This window comes from Physeter macrocephalus, chromosome 20 (assembly GCF_002837175.3).
Source record: "Physeter macrocephalus isolate SW-GA chromosome 20, ASM283717v5, whole genome shotgun sequence".
Classification (NCBI taxonomy): Eukaryota; Metazoa; Chordata; class Mammalia; order Artiodactyla; family Physeteridae; genus Physeter; species Physeter macrocephalus.
In genome coordinates, this window is record NC_041233.1 from 12,661,308 (window position 1) to 12,683,945 (window position 22,638).

Here is a 22,638-nt window from a genome sequence, read left to right on the forward strand (position 1 = left end):
TCACATATCTAAAATACAGAGTGAACCAATAAACTCTCAGAGGAGAAATGATAGTGAAGCCTTAGCTATCTGGAAGACAGAATTTTCCAGATAGCCAAGAGTTAACCTTCTTTACCATAGCTTATAACTTTTTTCTTCTCAAACACTGTGTTCCTATAAAAATTAGATTTGTTCTTTGAAATGGACAGAACTTCAGGATAATATTAATACCCCATTAGTATTTAATATGTGAAAATAACACTTTCATAGTTTACCAGCTCAATAAATTTTGCTTTTGTTCAATGATACTGAAAATGAAGGTCTTTTATGAAATAGATACATACATAATTAGTCAGTTTATATGGTTTCTGAGCTTAAGTTTTTATCACTTTGACATCAGCACAGTATTATACAAATGTGCATAATGGGTTCATAATTCCAGGGGACTCTTTTACCAAATAATTACCATCGGTGGAAAGCAGGTTTCAAAGTCTGGGGTGTAAACTCCTTTGCTACATCAAGAGCACAGTGGAGAAATCCTGGGGAAAGAACACATACCATAGTGCATGTTGCAAATACACTATCACATCAAGAAAAAATATCAATAGCAGTTGTTTGGGGAGGAATGTAGTCTAGGTAATGTTTTTTCACATTTCTACTTCTAATGTTTACATTTTCCACATTTTCTTGAAAGAGCAATGGATTACTTTTCCAATGCAAATGCTTCATTAAAAAAGTTTTCAAGACTTCCACAATTTGAGATTAGTATTTGCAATCAAACTTCAAAGGATGCACAGGGGTCACTAAATTTCAGCTCCTTAGCAGGTGAACCCTCAAGGAACATGGTTGTTCTCTGGAACCAGCACGTGGTCCCCAGAGCTACTGCTACGAAAGCCCTCCCACTCTGCCAGAATCTGCAAGGGCAGCCGCTGGCATGAATGGAATTCTATTTAATAAAACCCAGTAAGGCCACACTACCCGTGGACTGAAGGAAATACCTATTCCGACTAAAAAATCAATCAAGGATGCAAACCTGAACATGAGCCACTAGCCACTCAATTCACTGCTAAGTCACAAGGTCACACAGATGATCTGTGTAACTCACTCGAGTTAGGCATTGTAGCTACTACAAATAAGTAGCATCAGAATTGTATGTGGACTGATTGTGACGTCAGTTGGCTTATATTACCTTCTAAACAAAAGAGGCAGAAAGGCCACCGTGTTTCCTTAACTTAGAACCATTGTTCTAAGAGCTGGAAACCTAAAACGCTCCTTTCTTCTTTATAGAACTTAAAATACGCTAAAGGTTTCCTTACGTCATTTTTAGAAATTGAACAAAAAAAGAAAATTTTGTGCCGAGGATTGAAATTCATTCTAAATCCCAGCCCCTGTGCTTTGCTACAGTTGTAGATGGTGAGGGACACTGAGAGAAGTGGGTGTCACCCCTGCAACGCCCCCTGGAAGCTGGGGTCTTGTCAAGTCTCTGTAGTCACCTGATGTTGGCTGGTGGCTGAAGGTAACCGCCGGGCACGTGTCAGCACCAAGGCCTGCATGAGTCCTAGTACAGCCACGTGGCTGCCTTCTGCAAGACACTCACTGTAAAGACTAGCGTACGTCCTCAAAGACACGGCACATGCAGAATGCCAAGACCCCTACTCTTCCCCTTCCCAGTAACAAAGAAGAGGGATTCAACTTCACGTCTTCTGCAGGAGCTCTCTTCTGTGTTCTCAGCATCTCTACTCCATGCAACCTGTATCTACATTTTACTGCATTATCTTCTCTCCCATTTCTGTCTCCTCTCACATCCCTGCTTCCCTGCAACAAGGCTCGAATGAGATTTATCCAGCCCATGTGTGTTAATTAACAAACAATTAAACCAAGTGCCAAGGAGCTTCAGGTCCTTCTCAGTTGGTTATGCAGGAGGGGGGAATCCTGCTGCAGTAGTAATGCCGTTCCCCTAAGCACAGCATGGCCCAGAGCATCCCTCATCACTGTCCACAGGTCCACTGGCCTCCCTGGACCAGGCTCCACGAGGCCAGGGACCTGACGTCATCTTTCTTAGTAGAGTTTGCGGCAGACAGCAGGCATGTTAATAAAGGTGTGTTGAATTAACGCAGAACGTGTGCCACACAAGTGCGGCACGGACAAAAAAGACAGTCACACAGATCCATGGATTAAAGAGATGGATAACCAGATCAAGGAAGGTGGTGAGACGTTTGAGGCTCAAATAATATGTATGCTCATTTTCCTGGAAAATGGGGAGGGCAAAGTACCACAGAAATTAGATGAAAACTTTGATTATTAATGGCAGCACATACAATTTTTGGAGCGCTTACTATATGTGAATCACCAGGGATACAGGGGTGAGGTTAACATTGTACCTTCCCTCCTTTACCTCATGAGGAGCTCACGGAAAAGAAATGATTTAATTGTTAATTGCTGTTTGTGTACCAAGCGGTACAGGAAAAGGACTGAACGTTATGGAAACACTTTGGAGCACAGACCCCAAAGTGACTAGAGGAGCACAAGGATTAATTTAGGCTGATTGTGGCATAGAGAACAGACTGGGGGTTGCCAAGGTGGGGGAGGGGTGGAGAGGGATGGGCTGGGAGCCTGGGAAGAGCAGATGCAAACTGGTATACAGAGAACGGATAAACAACCAGGTCCTACTGCATGGCACAGGGAACTGTATTCAATATCCTGTGACAAACTATAATGGAAAAGAATATGAAAAAGAGCGTATATACATGTATAACTGAGTCACTTTGCTGCACAGAAGTAATACAACATTGTAAATCAGCTATACTTCAATTTTTAAATAAATAAACAAATAAATGATTTAGGCTGATTCTTTTTAAGGCCCCAAAGAATCAGGAGGAATTTTTTTTTTTTTTTGCGGTACGCGGGCCTCTCACTGCTGTGGCCTCTCCCGTTGCGGAGCACAGGCTCCGGACGCGCAGGCTCAGCGGCCATGGCTCACGGGCCCAGCCGCTCCGCGGCACGTGGGATCCTCCCGGACAGGGGCACGAGCCCGTGTCCCCTGCATCGGCAGGCGGACTCTCAACCACTGCGCCACCAGGGGAGCCCCAGGAGGAACCTTTGACCTTCCCCCTAACTGCCTAAAAGAATGTAGGTAGAGGACCTGTTCCAGAAAGGGAGCTATCACCATGATAACGGTAGCATGACCTAGGTGTGGAGGTGTGTAGAGTGCGAGGAATCCAGCAAAGCCTGTTTGTTAAAATTCCTCTCTGTGTCCCACTGTCTCTGCCTAGCAAACATTCGTTTGCCCAACGTTTGCTTTTCCCTCTGCATGTCAATTGCCTTCCTCCCCTCCTCTGAAGTTCCAAACCTCTGCCCACAACATCCTCTTTTGTCTTTAGTGCTGAAGACAGTATTAAAGTGAGGGTTTCGACAATTTTGGCGAATTTTCTTTCCCATGTATACATGTCATTAAACTTCTGTTGATTTTCTGTCTCATGTCAATATCATTCTTCAACCAGCCAGAAAAACCTAGAAGGGAAGAGGATAATTTCTCCTTCCCCGACAAGAGAAATGAAAGAACTTCAATAGGGAGGGAGCAGGAGGAGAGGCAGAATGGAAGATTTATCCCCCCAACCTACAAGTTAGAGAGTACGTCTGTTTCACAGAAGAGATCAAATTGCTGGCCTGAATTCACACAGCTTATTCAAGTGAAAGGGAGATATGAACCCAAGAGCGTCTCGAAACTACAGGGGCTAAGATACTGTAATTACACACAGATGCTAATAAACAAAATGACCATTCCAATCCTAAAGCCAACCTTTAGAAATGGGTGTCTGTGCTTTGGGAAGAAAGGACATCTCCGATAAGAATATACACCCCAAATCCTAGAAATAACTGAGAAAACTTTACTGGGCCAACCACAGGAGAAAAGAGTAAGAGGTCTAGTACATGACTGGCATCCCTGTTCGTCATTAAGTGTTCGCTGAATTACATGACTAATTCTCCAACTAATTTATTCCAGATTTTTCTACTGTACTAGCTAATAACAGTTAAGTGTCAAATCCACCTGTTTATGGCTGCTGTTTTCTTCTTTCCTATAATTTTCTGTGCAAAGCCCACAGAAGGTCCTCACATCTGCTGAGCTGACCTTCACTTAATAAATAAGCTAATTTGTGTCTTTTCATGCTACTTATCCTCCGGAGAAGGAAAATCCATCCTAGTTGACAGAACACATTCTGATGAAGAGTTCTTGACACTTAGAGAATATTTTAAGTTCGAAATGTTCTTATCACCTAAATGTAACAGTGACCACATGTTGGAACAAAAGTCTTCAAATAAAGATTTATAGGCAGTGCCCACCAGTGTGTGTTAAAAAGAGCCCTTAAGAGTACTAAAGTCATACTGACTAAAGTAATCCAGTTTATTAGACTAATACTAATTATTAGTGCTGCAAAGACCTCCTAATGTTACATTTTTCTGAACATGCTTTTTTGACACCTGCTATAAAGTATCTTTTGGAGTTAAACATTCAGAATGCTAAGTTGTGTGACTTGAAGAAAACCTCTTGATCTCCCTCTGGGTTTCCTTCTCTGAAAAAGTGTGAGCAGGTCTGAGCAGGCTGGGCCACCTACAGGCCGAGCTGGTCCATTTTCCTCCCAAGCCTGCTTCCTAGGCAGCAAGTTCTGGAGGAAGAGGAAACAGGTGCAGGTAGCTGTGGTTCCAAAGCCTGGGCAGATCTGGTGCCCCTGCCCCTGGATTTCCTCATGATTTCCCCACTTTCTCACATCCCCATGAGGGGCTGGGGACAAAGTAACGACAGAGGTAGTAGTCTTCCTCTGCGATGTGGCCTTCCAGCTCTACAGTTCTATGAATTCTCATCCTGCAGAACACCGACAGAACCACTGATAGCCCAGGGCCCTTGATAAGCAAGCTGGTAACATTCCCTTTTTAAAGAATGAAAAGATCTCAGATTCTAAGAGAAGAACAAATGCTATCTGACTAATTCGAGGGTCCATGCCAAAGGCCTGACTTTTGGTGAGATTAACTTAAAATTAGGCCTCCAGCACGTGAGTTAAGTGGAGCCCACCTTGCAAGGAGTTTAAAACTTAGTCCCAAACCCAGATAAGTTCTGCTTTACAGAGAATAGGCAGGTGCCTTCTTTTTCTTTCTTTCTTTTCTTTTTAAATTCATTCATTCATTCATTTATTTTTGGCTGCGTTGGGTCTTCGCTGCTGTGTGCGGGCTTTCTTTAGTTGCAGTGGGCGGGGGCTACTCTTAGCAGTGTGCGGGCTTCTCATTGCAGTGGCTTCTCTTGTCGCGGAGCACGGGCTCTAGGCGCACGGGATTCAGTAGTTGTGGCACACGGGCTCAGTAGTTGTGGCGCACGGGCTTAGTTGCTCCGTGACATGTGGGATCTTCCCAGACCAGGGCTCGAACCCGTGTCCCCTGCATTGGCAGGCGGATTCTTAACCATCGTGCCGTCAGGGAAGTCATCTTCCCAGACCAGGGCTCGAACCCGTGTCCCCTGCATTGGCAGGCGGATTCTTAACCATCGTGCCGTCAGGGAAGTCCCCAGGTGCCCTCTTAAAAACCGCTACAACCTAAGCTACGCCTTCAAAACAAACATGTTATGGCCAACACGAATCCCTGGCAGAGGCCTTCCAATACCCCTTCTGCAGGTTCAACCCGTTAGGTTCAAAATACAGATGATTTTTTTTTAGTTTCTTTTTATTTTTAATTGAAGTATAGTTAAAGATGTGTTTGTTTCAAGTGTACAGCAAAGTGATTCAGTTACACACACATATATATATGCTTATTTAAAAATTAACAGCAGCAGCTACCTTATGTTGAGTGCTTATGTAGCAGGCATTATGCAAATCACCTTACACTCTCATTCATTGTACCTGACACAGGTTTGCTATTATTGCCACTTTACAGATAAGGAAACTGAGGCTCAGAAATGAACTGGTTGAGACAACTAGATAGTCACACGCAAAAGAATGAATTTGGACCCTACTTTACACCACGTATAAAAATTAACTCAAAAGGAATCAAAGACCTAAATGTAAGAACCCAAAGAAGACAACAGGGGTAAATCTTTGTGACTTTGCATTCTAAGATATGATACCAAAACACAGCAACCAAAGAAAAAAATTAATAATTGGACTTCACCAGAATTAAAAAACCTCTATGCTTCAAAGGACATGCTCAAGAAAGTGAAAAGAACACCCACAGAAAATGAGAAAATATTTGCAATGATGTATCTCATAAGGGACTTGTATCTTATAAAATACATATATTATATGTATAAGGATATATAAGGAACTCTTATAATTCCATAATAAAAAGACCTTGAATAGACATTTCTTCAAAGAAGATATACAAATGGCCAAGAAGCACCTGAAAATATACTCAACATCATTAGCCTCAGGGAAATACAAAACCACAATGTGATGCCACTTCACGTCCACCAGGATGGCTGCAATAACATGGTGCAGCCACTTTGAAAACTGTCTGGCATTTCCTCCAAAAGATAAATAGAGAGTTGGCATGTGACCCTGCAATTCCAATCTTATTTCCAAGAAAAATTAAAACACATGTCCATGCAAAAAATCGCACATGAATGTTCACAGCAGCATTACTCATAATAACCAAAAGGCTGAAACAACCTAAATATCCAGCAAATGATGAATGGATAAACAAAATGTGGTACATCCATATAATGGATTATTACTTAGCCAGGAAAAGGAATGAAGTACTGATATATGCTACACCGTGGATAAAAATATCATGCTAAGTGAAAGAAGGCAGTCACACAAGACCACACACTATATTATTCCGTTTATAGGAAGTGTCCAGAATAAGCAAATACACAGAGACAGAAAGTAGAGTAGTGGTTGCTTCAGGGGATTAGGGGATTGAGCGACAAGGTTTCTTTTGAGGTGATGAAAATGTTCTAAAATTGATTTTGGTTATGGTTACACAACACTAAATATACTAAAAACCATTGTATTGTACACTTTAAATGGATGATTTGTAATGGTATGTGAATTATATCTCAATAAAGCTGCTACCAAAAAAATTAATTAATTAAGATATTTAGCAGAGGAAAGAGGTTCACGTCTGGTTCCATTCAAATCCAGTACCCAGGCCCTGAACCTACCTTACACTGCCTTTCAAAGTACAAATGACAGCTCTCCAGGCACCTGTCTAAATCCACACTTTATTTAAACTCTTCCAAAAAAGCAGCGGCAAGGCACGGGACACAGGATAATTGCCTTCAAATAGCTTTTAGTTTTAAAAATATGTTTATTGTCAGATAGAAGAGCCAAGGCATGTACTACACACATATATCGTTATAATGCATAGTACAGCACAAGCCTTGGCTCTTCTGATAATAATTTCAGTATAGGATATATTATATTATACAGACTACGACATATCGTAAATATTATAATACAGATGATAATCCCAAGAGATGGCCACAAAAGAGGATCAGATCACATCCATGGAAACATGGAAGACATTTATTTCTACAGTAGAAAAAAAACAAACATTCCCCCCTAAACACCGACTAAAATTACTTGTAGCTAAAACAAATAAATTCCCCAACATACAACCATCCTAGACATACCCAAGAGAAAGGGGGGAAAGTTTTAGGATGGTGTTACTTTTCTCCATCTTAATTAAAATGAGGACTTGTAATGGCCTATATGGGAAAAGAATCCAAAAAAAGAGTGGATATGTGTATATGTATAAATGATTCACTTCACTGTACACCTGAAACTAACACAACATTGTACATCAACTATACTCCAATAAAAATTTTTAAAAATTAAAAGAATAAAATAAGACTTGATATCCCAGATCTGAGGATAATTTCTAGTTTAGGGATTTGCAATGCACACATTCCATTGTGGAAATCCATTTCTTTAGTGCTGAGGTCTGAAATAAGCCTTACAGCAGACTAAATCATTAACTTTGGGAAAATGTATGCCTTGGGCCTCATTTTAAAAGCATTTAGTTACTAAAGTTTCCAAAGAGCCTTAAGAGCCATCCATCCTCTCTCCCAGGGATGGTAGGATCAGCCAACCCTTCTCTTTCTGACTCTAGGCCACTACCTCCACCTTGTGGCCACAACTAAACTGTGGGGGTCAGAGCTCCAAAGTCTCCTCAAGGAGCCTGTAAACAAATACAAGATAGAAAGAAGCTACTTCCGTTACTGACAGCCATCACAGGGAAGGTGTTGACCAAGTGAAGTTCTCACAATACCAACCACTGTGAAAATTTCACCTGGCCACTTGGTTAACTCTTGATTAACAAGTACCAGTAACGAGTTCTTGGTATGCCAGGGACTTAAACAAGAATCTTCAAAACTTTAATTTGAAAAGAACTGGCTATTGCCTACCCTGGAAATTAAACAGGTGAACTTTGGAACAAAATGCTTTAAGCTGGGAGCAGGGTCGGGGGGATGTGGAGTTTTCTAAATTTAGAAATTGCATCTGAATTCCAAAGAGGACGGGTAAGAATAGATTACTCTGGATATGTGTAAAACAGCCAACCCTTGGAAATGAAACTGTTTTGTTCTTTAACCTAGAAGGAATGGAAAAATTTCCAAGGCCATTCATTATTCATAGTCTTAGAAAACCCAGCGACGTTCCACCCTTTGATATAGGTAGATACAAGAATAACACAAAAACCAAAAGTCAGTCCAATTAGTTTAAAACTAACCCCGACTTCCTCTCAAGCCTGACATTCCCGTCACGGTTTCAGTCTCAAGCACAATGATGAAATGAGAATGGTCCTGAGGGTGATTCGAGAACCAGTCAGCATGGACTAAGATGCACAGAAAGATCCTAAACTTGGGAAAAATCAGACAACTTTGCATGAAGAGCTTGGCCAAATCATCAAAGTGGTCATTTGGATCCACATCGCAAAGCACTAGAAAATGTGAATACACCGAATTTGACATGGAAACCAGGTGGCAGTAGACTACGGTCAGCCTCTTCTAACTTTGGTTTTTCGTTTTTTGGTTTTTGTTTTTTTGCGGTACGCAGGCCTCTCACTGGTGTGGCCTCTCCCGTTGCGGAGCACAGGCTCCGGACGCGCAGGCTGAGCGGCCATAGCTCACGGGCCCAGCCGCTCCGCGGCATGTGGGATCCTCCCGGACCGGGGCACGAACCCGTGTCCCCTGCATCGGCCGGCGGATTCTCAACCACTGTGCCACCCGGGAAGCCTGAGCCTCTCCTAACTTTGGGAAAATAGCATGGGGAAAAGCACTAGGGGCTTCTGTCTGACACCCTAACTTGGAAGGACTGATAACGGTGGCCCACGATTCTGTGAGTTGGCAGATAAGGACCAGCCTGGCCTCCTAAGGCAAGACCTGTGCTCAAATAGCTACGTCTACCAAGGGCAATGGCCAAAGACACTGTGCACTATCACCTTTCACCTTCTGTACCTTTTTAAGCTTGCCACGCCTGACTTTAGTTTGTGCTTCTCTGCTTGCAAATGGAAAACCTGGGCCCAGAGAAGTTAATGAAGTTAATGCAAGGTCACAAAACTCATTAGTGGCTGAACCAGGATGAGCAACTAAGTCTAGGATTCCATACCTGTACTCACAAATCTACGTGGGAAAAGACAGGGTTCATATAAGGTTGCTAATAATTCAAAGACAAAAAATGCTTAATTGTTCTGAAGAACCCTTGAAAGAAAAGTTTTAGTTCCATAGCCACACTGTCTCAGGAACTTTCACAGAAACGATCCTGTGGTTAAAAACATATTCTTCCCCCTTTTGCAAAAGGAACCTAACATTTCCTGCCTATAAATCAGTACATCACAACGTATCTCCTGAAACTTTATTAATTGTGGTTAAAAAAAGCACAAGTGTGTGAAAGAGTGAGCAGGTGCTATGCAGATCTGCCAATGTGTACTTCAGACAGGAAGTCGCCACTGTGGGAAGAAAAAGTTGAAAAATATTTTTCACTGATATTCCTCAGGACCTCTGAAAGCTTGAAAGAACAGTTGATGATATGAGAAATATATATATATATATATATATATATATATAAAACTATAACTATCCTAAAAAGGGTACAGAGAGAACCATACATTTTTACCTGTTCTAACGTAAGCTGCTTAGAAATGGTATCGTTCTCCAGTTTCTTAATTTTCTTCATCAGTTTGTTGACCTGGAATTCCTGCTCCTGCTCGAGATGCTGTTCTAGTTCAGCTTTCTCATGCTGCAACTGGAAAATGAAAACACACAGATGTGGAAATCAAGACACTCAAAAGCCATGGGAACAATGGCTCCAAAAGCTAGTTAAACCGAGGATAAGATATCATAAAAGTTACATTAGTCATTTCTGCTCATATGTCCAAGTGTACACCTAGTAACTTGCTCCTGATTCCTCGAACTTAAAACCAAAAATTACAGTGCAGAGTCAGAGGCACTTGATCTTAGTCAAAAGGCCAAGAAATGATAGGGCAAATATATCAGAGCATCAAACCATGATTAAACACCGATTTCAATTTTTCAGAACATATAAGTGGTTATCTCTGTAGGGAACAATTGGGGATGAGGAAAGGAAGAAAACTTACTTTCCAGCATATATATAACCCTTTGGTACTCTTAAATTTTTATACCATGAGCATAAAAATTATTAAAAAACAGAAATTTTGCAACTGTCGGTTTTTATTGAATGAATTACAGTTTACTTGCATTTATACAATGTGTGGAGAGAGGGAAGAGATGCTACCATCACAAAAAATACTTAGTAAATTATTCTGAATGCTGTTTCCCAATGTACTAGTAAGCATGCTTGGCAAAAATAAGTACAAATAATTAACTTTCTGTAATGAGAGCAAACATCACACCTCCTACATCTTTCCTAAAAAAACAAAAGGCAAGGCCTGTTGTTTATGAAATTAAAAGATAAGGTTATGGTGTTGCTGCAGAAGAAATTTTTTAAAAAATGTACTCCAACCTTCAAAACCAAAAGAGAATAAAAGAAATTCAGTGGACACACAACGGCTGGGGTTCTCATGAATCACTGTGCATTACTTCTAATGTTCTCAGCTGGGAGGGGCTGTTGATTCATGGTAGGGGGTGAAGGGAATGAGAGCCACAGGGCCTGGTATTTTCAGAACCATAGGCAGATTAAGCAAAAACTACTAAAAACAATGAAGCACACATAGTTTGATTGTGGGGTCTAAGATGACACCACGCCCTAACTCTCTCTACCTTCAAAACCATTTCCTCAGGCAGGCAGTGCATACCAGGCTCATCACATGTGTTAGGCAGGCATGATCACCCCCATTTCATATGTGACGTAACAGGTTACCGGACCAAGGTAATTCATCTGGAAGGCGGCAGAGCTTGGGGCCCAAACCCTGCTCCGAACTCTGGCAGAACCAGAGTTCTCCCACCGGATCCTGAGCAAACCTCAGAGGGGCTGGCTTCACACTCCTCCATCCACAAGTGCCTAGTGCACCCTTGGCATTCGGAAGGTCAAATGACTAAATGTAGAAAACAGAGAGCCGTATACGCTCGCCCAGGGGATGCTGTGTCTCTTTGTAAACCCTGCACAGGGTGAGATGGACAACAGAGAGCTCAGTGGGCCTGATGGACCTCAAAAGGCTACACCTAACCATCTCCACATTTGAAACAATTTCCATTGCTCTGAAAGCACCATACTTGGTGTTTAAGAAGAAAACAAAAAAAGTTAAAAATCTGACATCTTCTTCCAACACTGCAAATGTTGACTAAACAGATGCTGTTTTTCCTCGAACTGTTTTTGACGCACAACTCCAAAAAAACTGGTCAACCTTGCAGGGACGGAGAAAGAAAGCAGATGTGAAGAGGTGCTTACAGCGACGAGTCTATTTTTAGCTAACCCTTTAAAACTCAGTTTCTGCGAGACCAAGCAGTAATTACAAGAACTAAGGGTAACGCACAGAGAATGAGAAGAGTTTCCAGCATTTCGGACACAAAGACCTCAGTGGGAAAAGCATCACTTACGCGGAAAAAATAGCAAAACATGTACATCGTCAACTAACACCTGTATTCTATAAACATTACCTGTGTGGCATATCTTCTACCTGAATGTATTATGTTAGAGGGAGTACAATCTATGGTTAAGATATTATCTTTGCCCTAAAATAGTTTATGAACACTAAGCTTAAATGATATCTACTGGTTTTAGAAAAATGAACTGTAGTCTTAAAACCTTTAAACCATTTGCATAGCTTTTTAAAAATATTAGCTGTGTTTTCCTCTAATATGTTTTCAATTGCTGTCTTTTTTATTTGAAAGAGCCCCCTTCCACCTTTTTTTAGCGTTATGCTTCTGCCTTGAAGTAAATTAAAACAATAAAGGATGCAATCTAATGTTGAAAAATCTCTTGCCCCCCCAAGCAGCAGTTGTCGCAGAATATCAATCTGAGCAAAGGTAAGGTTCTCATTGGCTTAGAGGAAAATACTCATATACAGACAGATGGCCTAACACAGTCCATATCTGATTAGGTATTTCCTATAAGAATACAGAGTCAACTAGTAATGAAATCTATAAAAAACTCTCAATTTGAAAAGGCTTTTTCCTCTCAAGAGCCATAACCTAAGGAAAATTGGATGGTTAAGCTGTCGTTACCAGAACTCAAGCAAGGTCCCTGGGTTATGCTAACCCATTGGGAAAATGTCAAGCCATCCTCAGCTCTAACTCTGCCAAAGACAACAGTTTTCATCATCCCCCAAAGACAGACCTGGAACAAATGGCTCTGCTGCCTGCTTTGTTTTGCCATCTCTCGGGTGACAGGCAATCTCGGGGCAGGGCATGGAGTTTCTGAACAGAATACTAGAAACAGAAAATCTGGTTCTTCCTTCGAACAAAGAAATCACCAATAAAAAGAAAAACACAGAGAAAAATACAGAAACAACCCCCGCCAAAGCAATTATGAGATGAGAATTAAGATGGGCAAGGAGAAGGGGGCAGAGCAGGGCAAGAGAACTTGAGGAACTAATAGCCATAGAGTTTGCCTCATAACAGTTTGCCTGAGAAAAATTCAGAAACCGTTCCTGTTTTAAATAGATACCACGTATATTCAAGCCATTTGGCCCCAATAGGACTGGAACCAACACCCTGAATCCACCTGCCTATTTTATTTTATTATTTTCTGCATTTGGCCACGCCTTACAGCATGCGGGATCTTAGTTCCCTGACCAGGGATCCAACCGTGCCCCCTTCAGTGGAAGCGCGACGTCCTAACCACTGGACCGCCAGGGAATTCCCTCCACCTGCCTATTTTAAAGCTGTAGCCCATGATACCATAAACAAAAACCCTAAAAGGAAGCCTGGTTTAGGCTGACCCAGGACCTATCAAAAGAACTAAACTCCAGTTTCATCTCTGAGTAGCATCTTCAACATGGGCATAAAATTCAAGACATGATTTTACATTTCTAACCAAAGGTCTTAACACTTTATGAACAATTTTAAATCTTTCAATTAGGTCAGAGATCCTGAACTAGAACAAAACTCATTCAATCTAAGAAGTAAATAGTCAAGCAAATTCTATTAATGGGTTTGAAAAAAATTCATGTGTTTGCCTTCAAAGTATCTAAAGCAAAATGCTTAAGTAGATTAAAATGTTTCCAAAATCAGAATTTTCTGTAAATATACTTCTTATAAAGTCAATCTCAAAGACTATGGAAGAGTTTTGGAACTCTTACCTGTGCAATATATTGTTACCATTAACAACAAAAAAACTTACAGAATGGATATTATATTATATAACCAATGATCCACGGGCAGCACATTTTCAATGGAAAGAGGGTTATATAAATAAAGATTTGTTCCTTAGGATTCAGCATGAAAAATATATTAACATAAGTGAAAAGGCTATAAGCAAAAATACAACTACAAACCTGTAAAATTCTAAGTACTCAAACATGTGCATTTTTTTACTTTATCCACTCACACATGGAGTCCCAAAGCCAATTTCCAGCCCATTAAAAAGCACAAGTATAGCATTAAGTTGATCAAAAAACAGGCAAGCCTTAAGCATCAGTGAATTACCAATAATTGTTGTCTTTCTCAAAATTTACAAAAGCTTTCTGGAGCCACTTCAGTAAACCAGGCTTCTTATATTGGAGATTCAAGAACTCTTCACTGAATGGCTTTTCTTCTGGGCAAAATTCTCTCCAGCAGGTAAAGGCACCACCGCAGGTGCACATGGATGGGTCACGCCGCCCACCTAGCACACAGCAGGCATGCCAAATCCCAGGCTGGGCGAAGTGTGTTTGCAAGTGTGTCCGGGCCTGTTGTCAATCCAGCCAGTGACAAGTGAGGCATGCCTTCTGGCCACCAGCCCCGGGACCCAGCTTTCTCAGTGTAACCTGAGGACAAACCCAAGATGCCGCCACCTCTGTTTTCACTAGTCAACACTAATCATTCTCTCTGTGTACGACCCACAGTTCTGCAACCAACGTGCCTGGTTTATTGACAACCACCAAGGACTAGAGCCATTTGCACTGGACCAAGTAAAGCCCACCATAGGACAGCGACCGCATTAAGTCACTGGACTGTCAAAAACAATTACAGTAAATCCCCTACACACGAACCTTCAAGTTGCAAGCTTTCAAAGATGCGAACGTGCGTTTGACACATCCAATCACGTAAGTTAGTTCACGTGTCTGGCCTACATTTTCATGTGCGTGCATCCTCTATGAGTGGTTGTGCTTTTGTGTACTTTATTGTAAGTACTGTAGAGAGCACAGTAGTACAGTATCTTTATTTCAATCCCAGGATGTCCGGAAGCAAGTGTAAAAGCAGTAGTGATGTAGCTGGTACTACTGTACTTTTCAAGGTACTGAACTGTAAGATTAAAAATGGTTTTTTTGTGTTTGTTTTTTATGTATTATTTGTGTGACAGTACTATACAGATGATTGTGTTAGTTGGGTACCTAGGCTAACTTTGTTGGACTAATGAACAAATTGGACTTACAAATGCACTCTTGGAATGGAACTGGTTCATATGTAGGGGACTTACTGTAATCAATTGGTTAATTTCCCAAATCAATGTGTCAAAAATTTTGAGGAACAGTACTATACAGATGATTGTGTTAGTTGGGTACCTAGGCTAACTTTGTTGGACTAATGAACAAATTGGACTTACAGACGCGCTCTCGGAACAGAACTCATTTGCATGCAGAGGACCTACTGTATCATGCAGTTAACATGGCCTTTGAGAAAAAAGTTCAGAACTCTCTCTCACAACACTGAGTCTCTTAACCAACTGTGAACCGTTCTGCTGAGCAGAAAGCCTGCCTCCCACCTCAAACGCAGTGCCTCACCACTAAATGCCTCCTGGGCCCACACTTATGCCCACCTCCTCCTTCCCCCTGCTGTTACTGGTACTGTTATTCTCATTCAACACACACCTCATCAGTTACCAAATGGCATTAAGTCAGCCCCCGGAACAGCTGTCAAATATACCCTGTGCTTTCTGTGCTCTAGTTCAAGTCTTTTATTCCTTTTCACCGGGCCACTGCCAAAGCCTCCTAATGGATCCCCCCAGGTCCAGCGTAGATCATGCTAGACTAAACTAATAGAGTTTTCTATTTATTCAACACCCTGCTCAAAACCTTGCGATGGCTCCCTACTACCTGCAGAGTAAGCCCAAACTCATAGGTATGACGTTCAACTACTCCCATGATCCCGTCCCCGTGCAAGTTTCCCATGGTTTCCTCATGCTACTTTCACACTCAGCCCAAGTGACAGTCTAAGGTTTATAAACATCAATGCCTTCAGGGTCCAGGCATCTGGCAAACAAAGAATGATGGGTCTCAGCACAGAGAGTGGTGGAAACTGCGGTTAGAGGCACAGCTCGTGTCTTCTTCTAAAGACTCTTTCCCTGAAAAAACACATTTTAAAAAATGAAGCCTATCATTCCAGACAAACGTGTCTGCAGACCACTCCAGCCCAGGGGCTTCCAGACCGCAAGCCCCGCCGGTCACACAGGACTACGCTAACACAAGCTGCTGCACCCCGAGCCCACAGCCCTGGTCACACTGTCCTCTGCCTAGAGTACCTGGACCCCTCCCTCCAACTTTCTGAAACTCCCACAGCGCCTTCCCATACACCCTCAGCATCATGTATACTCCCCGTTCTTCAGGCTGGTATGAGCGCAGTGTGCTTCCGGTGCATCTCCACATCTTGTTCACGGTGGTTTCATATCCTTTCTATGAGTTACATTCATGGTGGTTTCAAATCCTTTCTATGAGTTACTTCAAAAAGCAGCTAATACTTCAAGGCACTAGTTACTATGTAGCAAACACTTTATGCACGCACATCAACGCACTTAATATTCCTAACTCTGTGGTAGATACTACCATCTGCATTTTACACATTATGAAGCCACAACTTAGAGAAATGAGGTAAGCTGCCCAGAGTCACACAGCTGGTCACAGGTAGATCCTGGCTTAAAGTACAGGCTTCTGGCTGCAAAGCCTTTATTCTTATCCCTGACATGTGCTGCCACCCTTGAGCACCTGGGTATACTCTCAATCACCCTTACAGCACTGTGAGCTCTATGAACAGCAGTGACCAGGACTTGCTCAACTCTACCCCAGAGCATCTAGAAAAATGTCTTACCTATGCAAATACTGACTGGATGAATGGTAATGACCTCACTTCCTACAGACTCTTTCCCCCTAGATTAAGCCTCAGGATGAGCAAAATAAGCAGGCAGGCAGAAAGGATACCACTGGCATATATTAATATATACATATATATATATATATGGCCCCAAATCAAGAAATATAACATCGCCAGCACCCCAAAGCCCAGTGCATCCCTTCCAGATCACACCCTCTATCCCCTAGAGGTAACTGCTCTCCTGATTCTTATGGTATTCACTTCTTTGCATCTTTTATCTTAAAAGATTTTACTATTATTTCTAAACATTAGTTTTTGCTTGATTTTATATTCTTTTTTGTCTAGCACCTTCTGCTAAATGAAATCGTGATTTCATTCACCCCTGTTATTGAGTATAACTGAGGTGTGTATTTTTATTGCCTGATAATATCCCATTGGATGAGTATATCAAAATTTATCCACTCTACAGATGATGAGTATTTAGGTCATTTCTAGTTTTTCACTATCATGAACAATGTCACAAAGAACATTCTTCTACACATCTGGTGCACACGTGCAAACATTATAAGATATACCTAGGGGTGGAAGTGCTGAGTTAAAGACAATGACTATTTCCAACTTCATTAGGTAATGCCAAATTATTTTTAAAATGGTTGAAACCATTTCCATTCTCTGACAGTATGCACGGGGATTCTCTAGGAGTATCTTTCTTTCTGTGGTTTATTTCACCTTTCCTGATTACTAATTGGGTTGTGTACCTTTCTATATGGTTACTGGCCGTTTTGCTACCTGTTTATATGAAGAGCCAGTTCAAGTCTCTAGCCACTTCTCTTTGGGGTTGCCTGTTTTTCTTGCTGATTTGTAGTTTTGTGTTGGTTACATATGTTGAAAATACCTTCCTCCACTCTGTGGCTTGTCCTTGCATTCTCTCTACGTGATTTCCTGTGTCTTTGGTCTTCTTCTCCAGGCATTAATTAATTAATAACAACACTCCCAAATTTATATCTTTAGCCCAGGCTTCTCTTGTTGAGAGAACATGCCTATTTGTTACTAACATTTGGATGTCTAGACATCTCAACTGCACTTCTGACCTTGCCACTCCAAGTCTAGTCCACTTGCCACCTTTTCCACCTTAAATGGTGGGAAAGAACTCTATTCTTCCAGTCATTGAGGGCAAAACCAAAGTCTTCCATGATCCTGTCTTTGACTCACACCCACTTCTAATCTCTCCTAAAATCCTGTAGGATAGCCCCTCAAAATGCACCAAAAATTCAATAAAATTTTATTTGTAGGTGAAACTTGTGGCCTAGGGTGATGGTACCTTCCTCCAGAAAATTCCATTTTCTTCTGCCAGGCACCAGAAGTCTGGGTCTACCTTAAACCAAAACCAAAGCTAGCTCTCCAGCTCACCCAGATGATGCAAAACTGGTTCACTCTTGTCCTGAGGGTGTAGCTCTTCATGATTCCAGCTTAAAGTGGGGGTGATTTTTCTTTGTCCTCACCTTTGGCCAGCCCCGAGCTCTGACTTCTGTAACCCTAGCTCCACACAACTGTCAAAAGCACAATTCAGTTTCTTGGCTGTTCTGTAACGAATAAATAGCAAATGTGCTCAGGAAAAAAGGAGCCTTGGGTGCTGGGTCTCTTCTCAATTCCTACCCTCCCCAGATCTCCAACAGTTCTTCACGATCTTGTTAGTTCTTTCATTTATCCTTGGTGAGGTTTGCCTGAACTGTCGAACCTGTCATTTTCTAAAGGGAAAGGCATATATAACTTTTGCAAGGGAAAAAAATAGGTAGGCCCTTCCAGAAAATTAATTATTTTTTAAATGTTGTTTTCTTGTCAGCATCCTCAACACCAAGGACAAGCTCTCACCTCTGAGCGGAGGGCTCCAGTACATGGGGCTTCCCGTCTACTCACAATACCTAAGGGGCTAAGTCTGAGTTTCCTAGATTCCCAGTAGCATCATGCTGCTTAAAGCATTAACACCTTTAAAGAAATCTGGTTAGGAGGGAGGTTTAAAAAAGATGCTCCACAAATAAGATAAAGAAGTCCTTTAGGCTCTAGAGTTAACCTGCAAAAAAAAAATCCATTTTGTAAAAACTAGCCTTTTCTTCTTTGAGGAATAGAGAGTATTCAGCCCAAAGAAAGAATTCATTCTAAGCTGAGACCTTACTATAAATTAAAATAAAAAGCCCCATCTTTCTTATCCAGTTTATGAATAAAGAGGAAAAAGGAAAGTAAAGATAATTAGCAGCAGGATATAACTCTGTATTTTAAGGTAATTACTAACTGGGCTGAGTGTAAACTGTTTTGAAAATGAAAAAAAAATTACCCAAGAAATGCAAAACGTTGCAACATTTATAACTGTAAAGTTTGGAAATCATTTGAAAAGTCTTTCCAGTGATAGCTCAAGTCCATCTACAGTGGAGCCAAGTATCCTTCAAACACCAAGATTCACCTTTTCAATTAGAAATAACAATGCTTACCCCTACCCTGGTGAAGAAAGCAACCTCTCACTCCAGCTTCACCTCATTATTTTTAATTTCCTTTTCCTTCTACCTTTATTTCCTACCTGCGCTTTCCCGTATTTCGTCAAAGAAGTCAGCCTGGAAGGCTTCTAAGCCCTTGCCCTTGCCCTTACACTTTGGGGAGGCTGGCACATTAACTCCGGCCGTTAACAACACCACACATGCACACACTTTGAAAAAAAAAAAACTCAGTGATTTCTGAAGACTAAAGAAGTGCATCAAATTTAGTGTATTTCCTAATCACAATGCAAATTATGTTCGACTGAGAGATTTCTGGCATGCTGCTGCCAGGAAAGTTTTGGCTTATAATTTGCCCTCTGGTGGTTGCAGCATTTAAAATGCAATGAAAACATCCCAGAAGCCCTTTGCAGATGTATTGTGAACACAATGTATAAGCCCCTTGCTCCGTGAAAAGAAACAAAGAGCACACAAAGCTGAGGTTCAGATAATTTGGAATGAAAAACAACAACAACGAGAAAACCCAACTTTGCCCCAAATGTTCTGTTAGCTACAAGGTGATAGCCAATTTTTCTGCTCAGCATTAATAGCCCTGAAAAACTACAAGCCAAGAGGCCCACTGGTCGAGCCAGCTTAATGAAGAACATATTTCAAGGTCTCTTCTCCCCTGCCATCAGGGAACAAGTTTTCACCTGAATGGATGCAATGGCAGTGTTAGCCTCGGTGCCTTTAAAATGAACTAAACAGAGTTTCATACATATTTATCACCCTGACATGTGATTTTGCTGCCTGAACAAACAAAATCCCTGCACTGCCGTCTTAGTGACTTGGAGAACTTGAAGTAAAAAAAAGGAGCCTCACGGATGGACCTAGAGTCTGTCATACAGAGTGAAGTAAGTCAGAAAGAAAAACAAATACCGTATGCTAACACACATATATGGAATCTAAAAAAACGGTACTGATGAACCTAGTGGCCGGAAAGGAATAAAGACACAGACGTAGAGAATGGACTTGAGGACACAGGGAAGGGGAAGCTGCGACGAAGTGAGACAGTAGCATTGATATATATACGCTACCAAATGTAAAATAGCTAGCTAGCTAGCGGGAAGCAACCGCATAGCACAGGGAGATCAGCTCGGTGCTTTGTGACCACCTAGAGGGGTGGGATAGGGAGGGTGGGAGGGAGACGCAAGAGGGAGGAGATATGGGGATATATGTATATGTACAGCTGATTCACTTTGTTATACAGCAGAAACTAACACACCATTGTAAAGCAATTTTACTCCAATAAAGATATTGAAAAAAAAAAAAGGCAGCCTCAGATTCTGGTGAACAGGCTTGAGAAGGGAACTGGGGGTCTATACTCACGTCTAATGCCTGTGGACACTCCTGCTGCCCAGAGACACAGCCTTGCAGGGGCTAGGGAAGTGCATGCTGCAGAAAAATCCTGCATCCATTCACTTGGTATTGGAAGAAGAAACTACTTCTCCAGACTGAGGGGAGGAGAGGGAGAAGGAAAATGAAGGTAAGCCTTTGCCTAGATGAATAGGCAGATTTGGGGACTTACTGAAATCTTTCCTCTCAGTTTCACTCCGAACTGCTCGGCAATACATCATGTGGTACTGGCGGCTTCAGCAGTGGTTTTTGCCCACAACTTCCTTCCTTCCCTCCATGTATCATCTTTCCATAGGTGCTAGGAAACTGCAACTGCTTTAATTCCAGAAGGCATTTTCACCTCAGGGAGCAAGTCAATAATAGTAAAAATAAGCCATGCCACTTAACAAGAAATCCAGGAAAACTTTATTCGTAAGTGCTTTCAATCATCAATAAGAATGTGCCTCCCCCATAAGAAAATGAGCACAATAATTTCTATTACAGCTATAGTGGCATTATTTCCTGAGGACCAGATCCAATTTCAAGTGTGAATCAAAAGAACAAAACTACAAACCTATCTGTTATTTTAAGGTCTAAAATTTGAATACTGGGTTAGAGTGAAAAGATTCAGAGATACATATAATACCTAGTACTCTTATCTCACTCCTGTTCCAGTCTTTTAAAAAAAGATTTCAAAAAATATTCACTACCTTTTGGCAGTGGTATTGGTTGAGAACAGTGTAGGCCACAACTGAACAGGGCTTCCCAAGAGCAGGAAGTGAACCTGATGCCTTGGGCTTACAAAAAAAGGAGGAGAAAATCCACGAGTGCTAAAACCACTATCAATCTCAGCAACAACAGATCTTCCAGTTGGCATTGGTGATGGGTGGTTGGTGGTTAACAGTTAGGCAGTGGAATTAAGGATTTTTTTTTTTTTTAAGTTTTAAGACTGAGGGACCAATGGAAAGAATCATATCAAGAGAGACAAGACAATTAAGCCAATCATTACAGCATTCTGTTTATGCTAGCTCTTAACGATTTGGGCAGTCCAGAATCTTCCATCACTGCAAAATGAGTCTGACTTTGCAAGGAGATCCTGTGCATTGCTCTCCATGACAAACAGATGCAACTATGATACTGAAACTGAGTAGGACCCTTCAGGGCCTTACCAGGGAGAGATCTCCATCCTACCCCCATCCCTTTTGCAACCCCTGCCTCTTGGTTTGTAGAAAAGCTTTAGCCTCCTTGGCCTTCTCTGAGTTCCAAAGAGCAAATTTAATCAGAGAAGTGAGAAAACAGTCAAGCAAGACAGAATAATAATAGTTTAGCCATAAAACAAAGTCAAGGACCTTTAGTTCCTCTTCAAGGGCTATAAATAATATCCTAAGCCATATCCTTGAGTTGTTTTGCAGATACTAAAACCCCCACAAGGTAGAAGAAGTTAGCTGCATGCTGACCACCAGCATACATAGACCCCAGACCGGTTGGAACCAGAAGGTTGACGACTGAGATTCCTGAAACATCACCATAACCTCGCCATCAACCAACCAGAGAATTGTGCATGAGCTGATCATGCACCTTGTAACCCTCTCCCCTCACATTGTCTTTAAAAACCCTTCCCTAAAAGCCATCAGGGAGTTCAGATCTTTTGAGCATAAGCTGCCTGTTCTCCTTGCTTGGTGCCCTGCAATAAATGCTGTACTTTCCTTCACCACAACTGGTATCAGTGGACTAGCTTTTTGGCGCATCAGGTAAGCAGACTAAAGTTTGGTTCAGTAGCAACTGCAGGACTGTGAGCTCTAAAAGTCAGTGACACAGAAGGAGGTTTCAAAAGGTAAGGACAAAAGAGGCATCAGATTTTTTAAATTTCCTTTTTCGGAAGTGAGATATTTTCCAATTACAAAAGTAACGCGGGGCTTCCGTGGTGGCGCAGTGGTTGAGAGCCCGCCTGCCAATGCAGGGGACACGGGTTCGTGTCCCGGTCCGGGAAGATCCCACATGCCAGAGCGGCTGGGCCCGTGAGCCATGGCCGCTGAGCCTGCGCGTCCGGAGCCTGTGCTCCGCAATGGGAATGGCAACAGTGAGAGGCCCGCGTACCGCAAAAAAAAAAGGCAACGCACATTGCTTTCTACAAAATGAGAAGGAAAGGAGCATAAGAAAATTAACATGGGG

The 22,638-nt window shown here is 41.8% G+C and overlaps 1 protein-coding gene across 1 annotated transcript in view; it reads right to left on the bottom strand.

Moving 5' to 3' along the window:
• The window catches only part of CCDC6 (coiled-coil domain containing 6), a 65,323-nt gene that overhangs the window by 32,498 nt on the left and 10,187 nt on the right, over window positions 1-22,638 (bottom strand). The window contains exon 3 of the mRNA XM_028481424.2: window positions 10,077-10,205. Within this exon, the coding sequence (XP_028337225.2) occupies window positions 10,077-10,205 (129 nt within the window). The remainder of the gene's footprint in view (window positions 1-10,076; window positions 10,206-22,638) is intronic.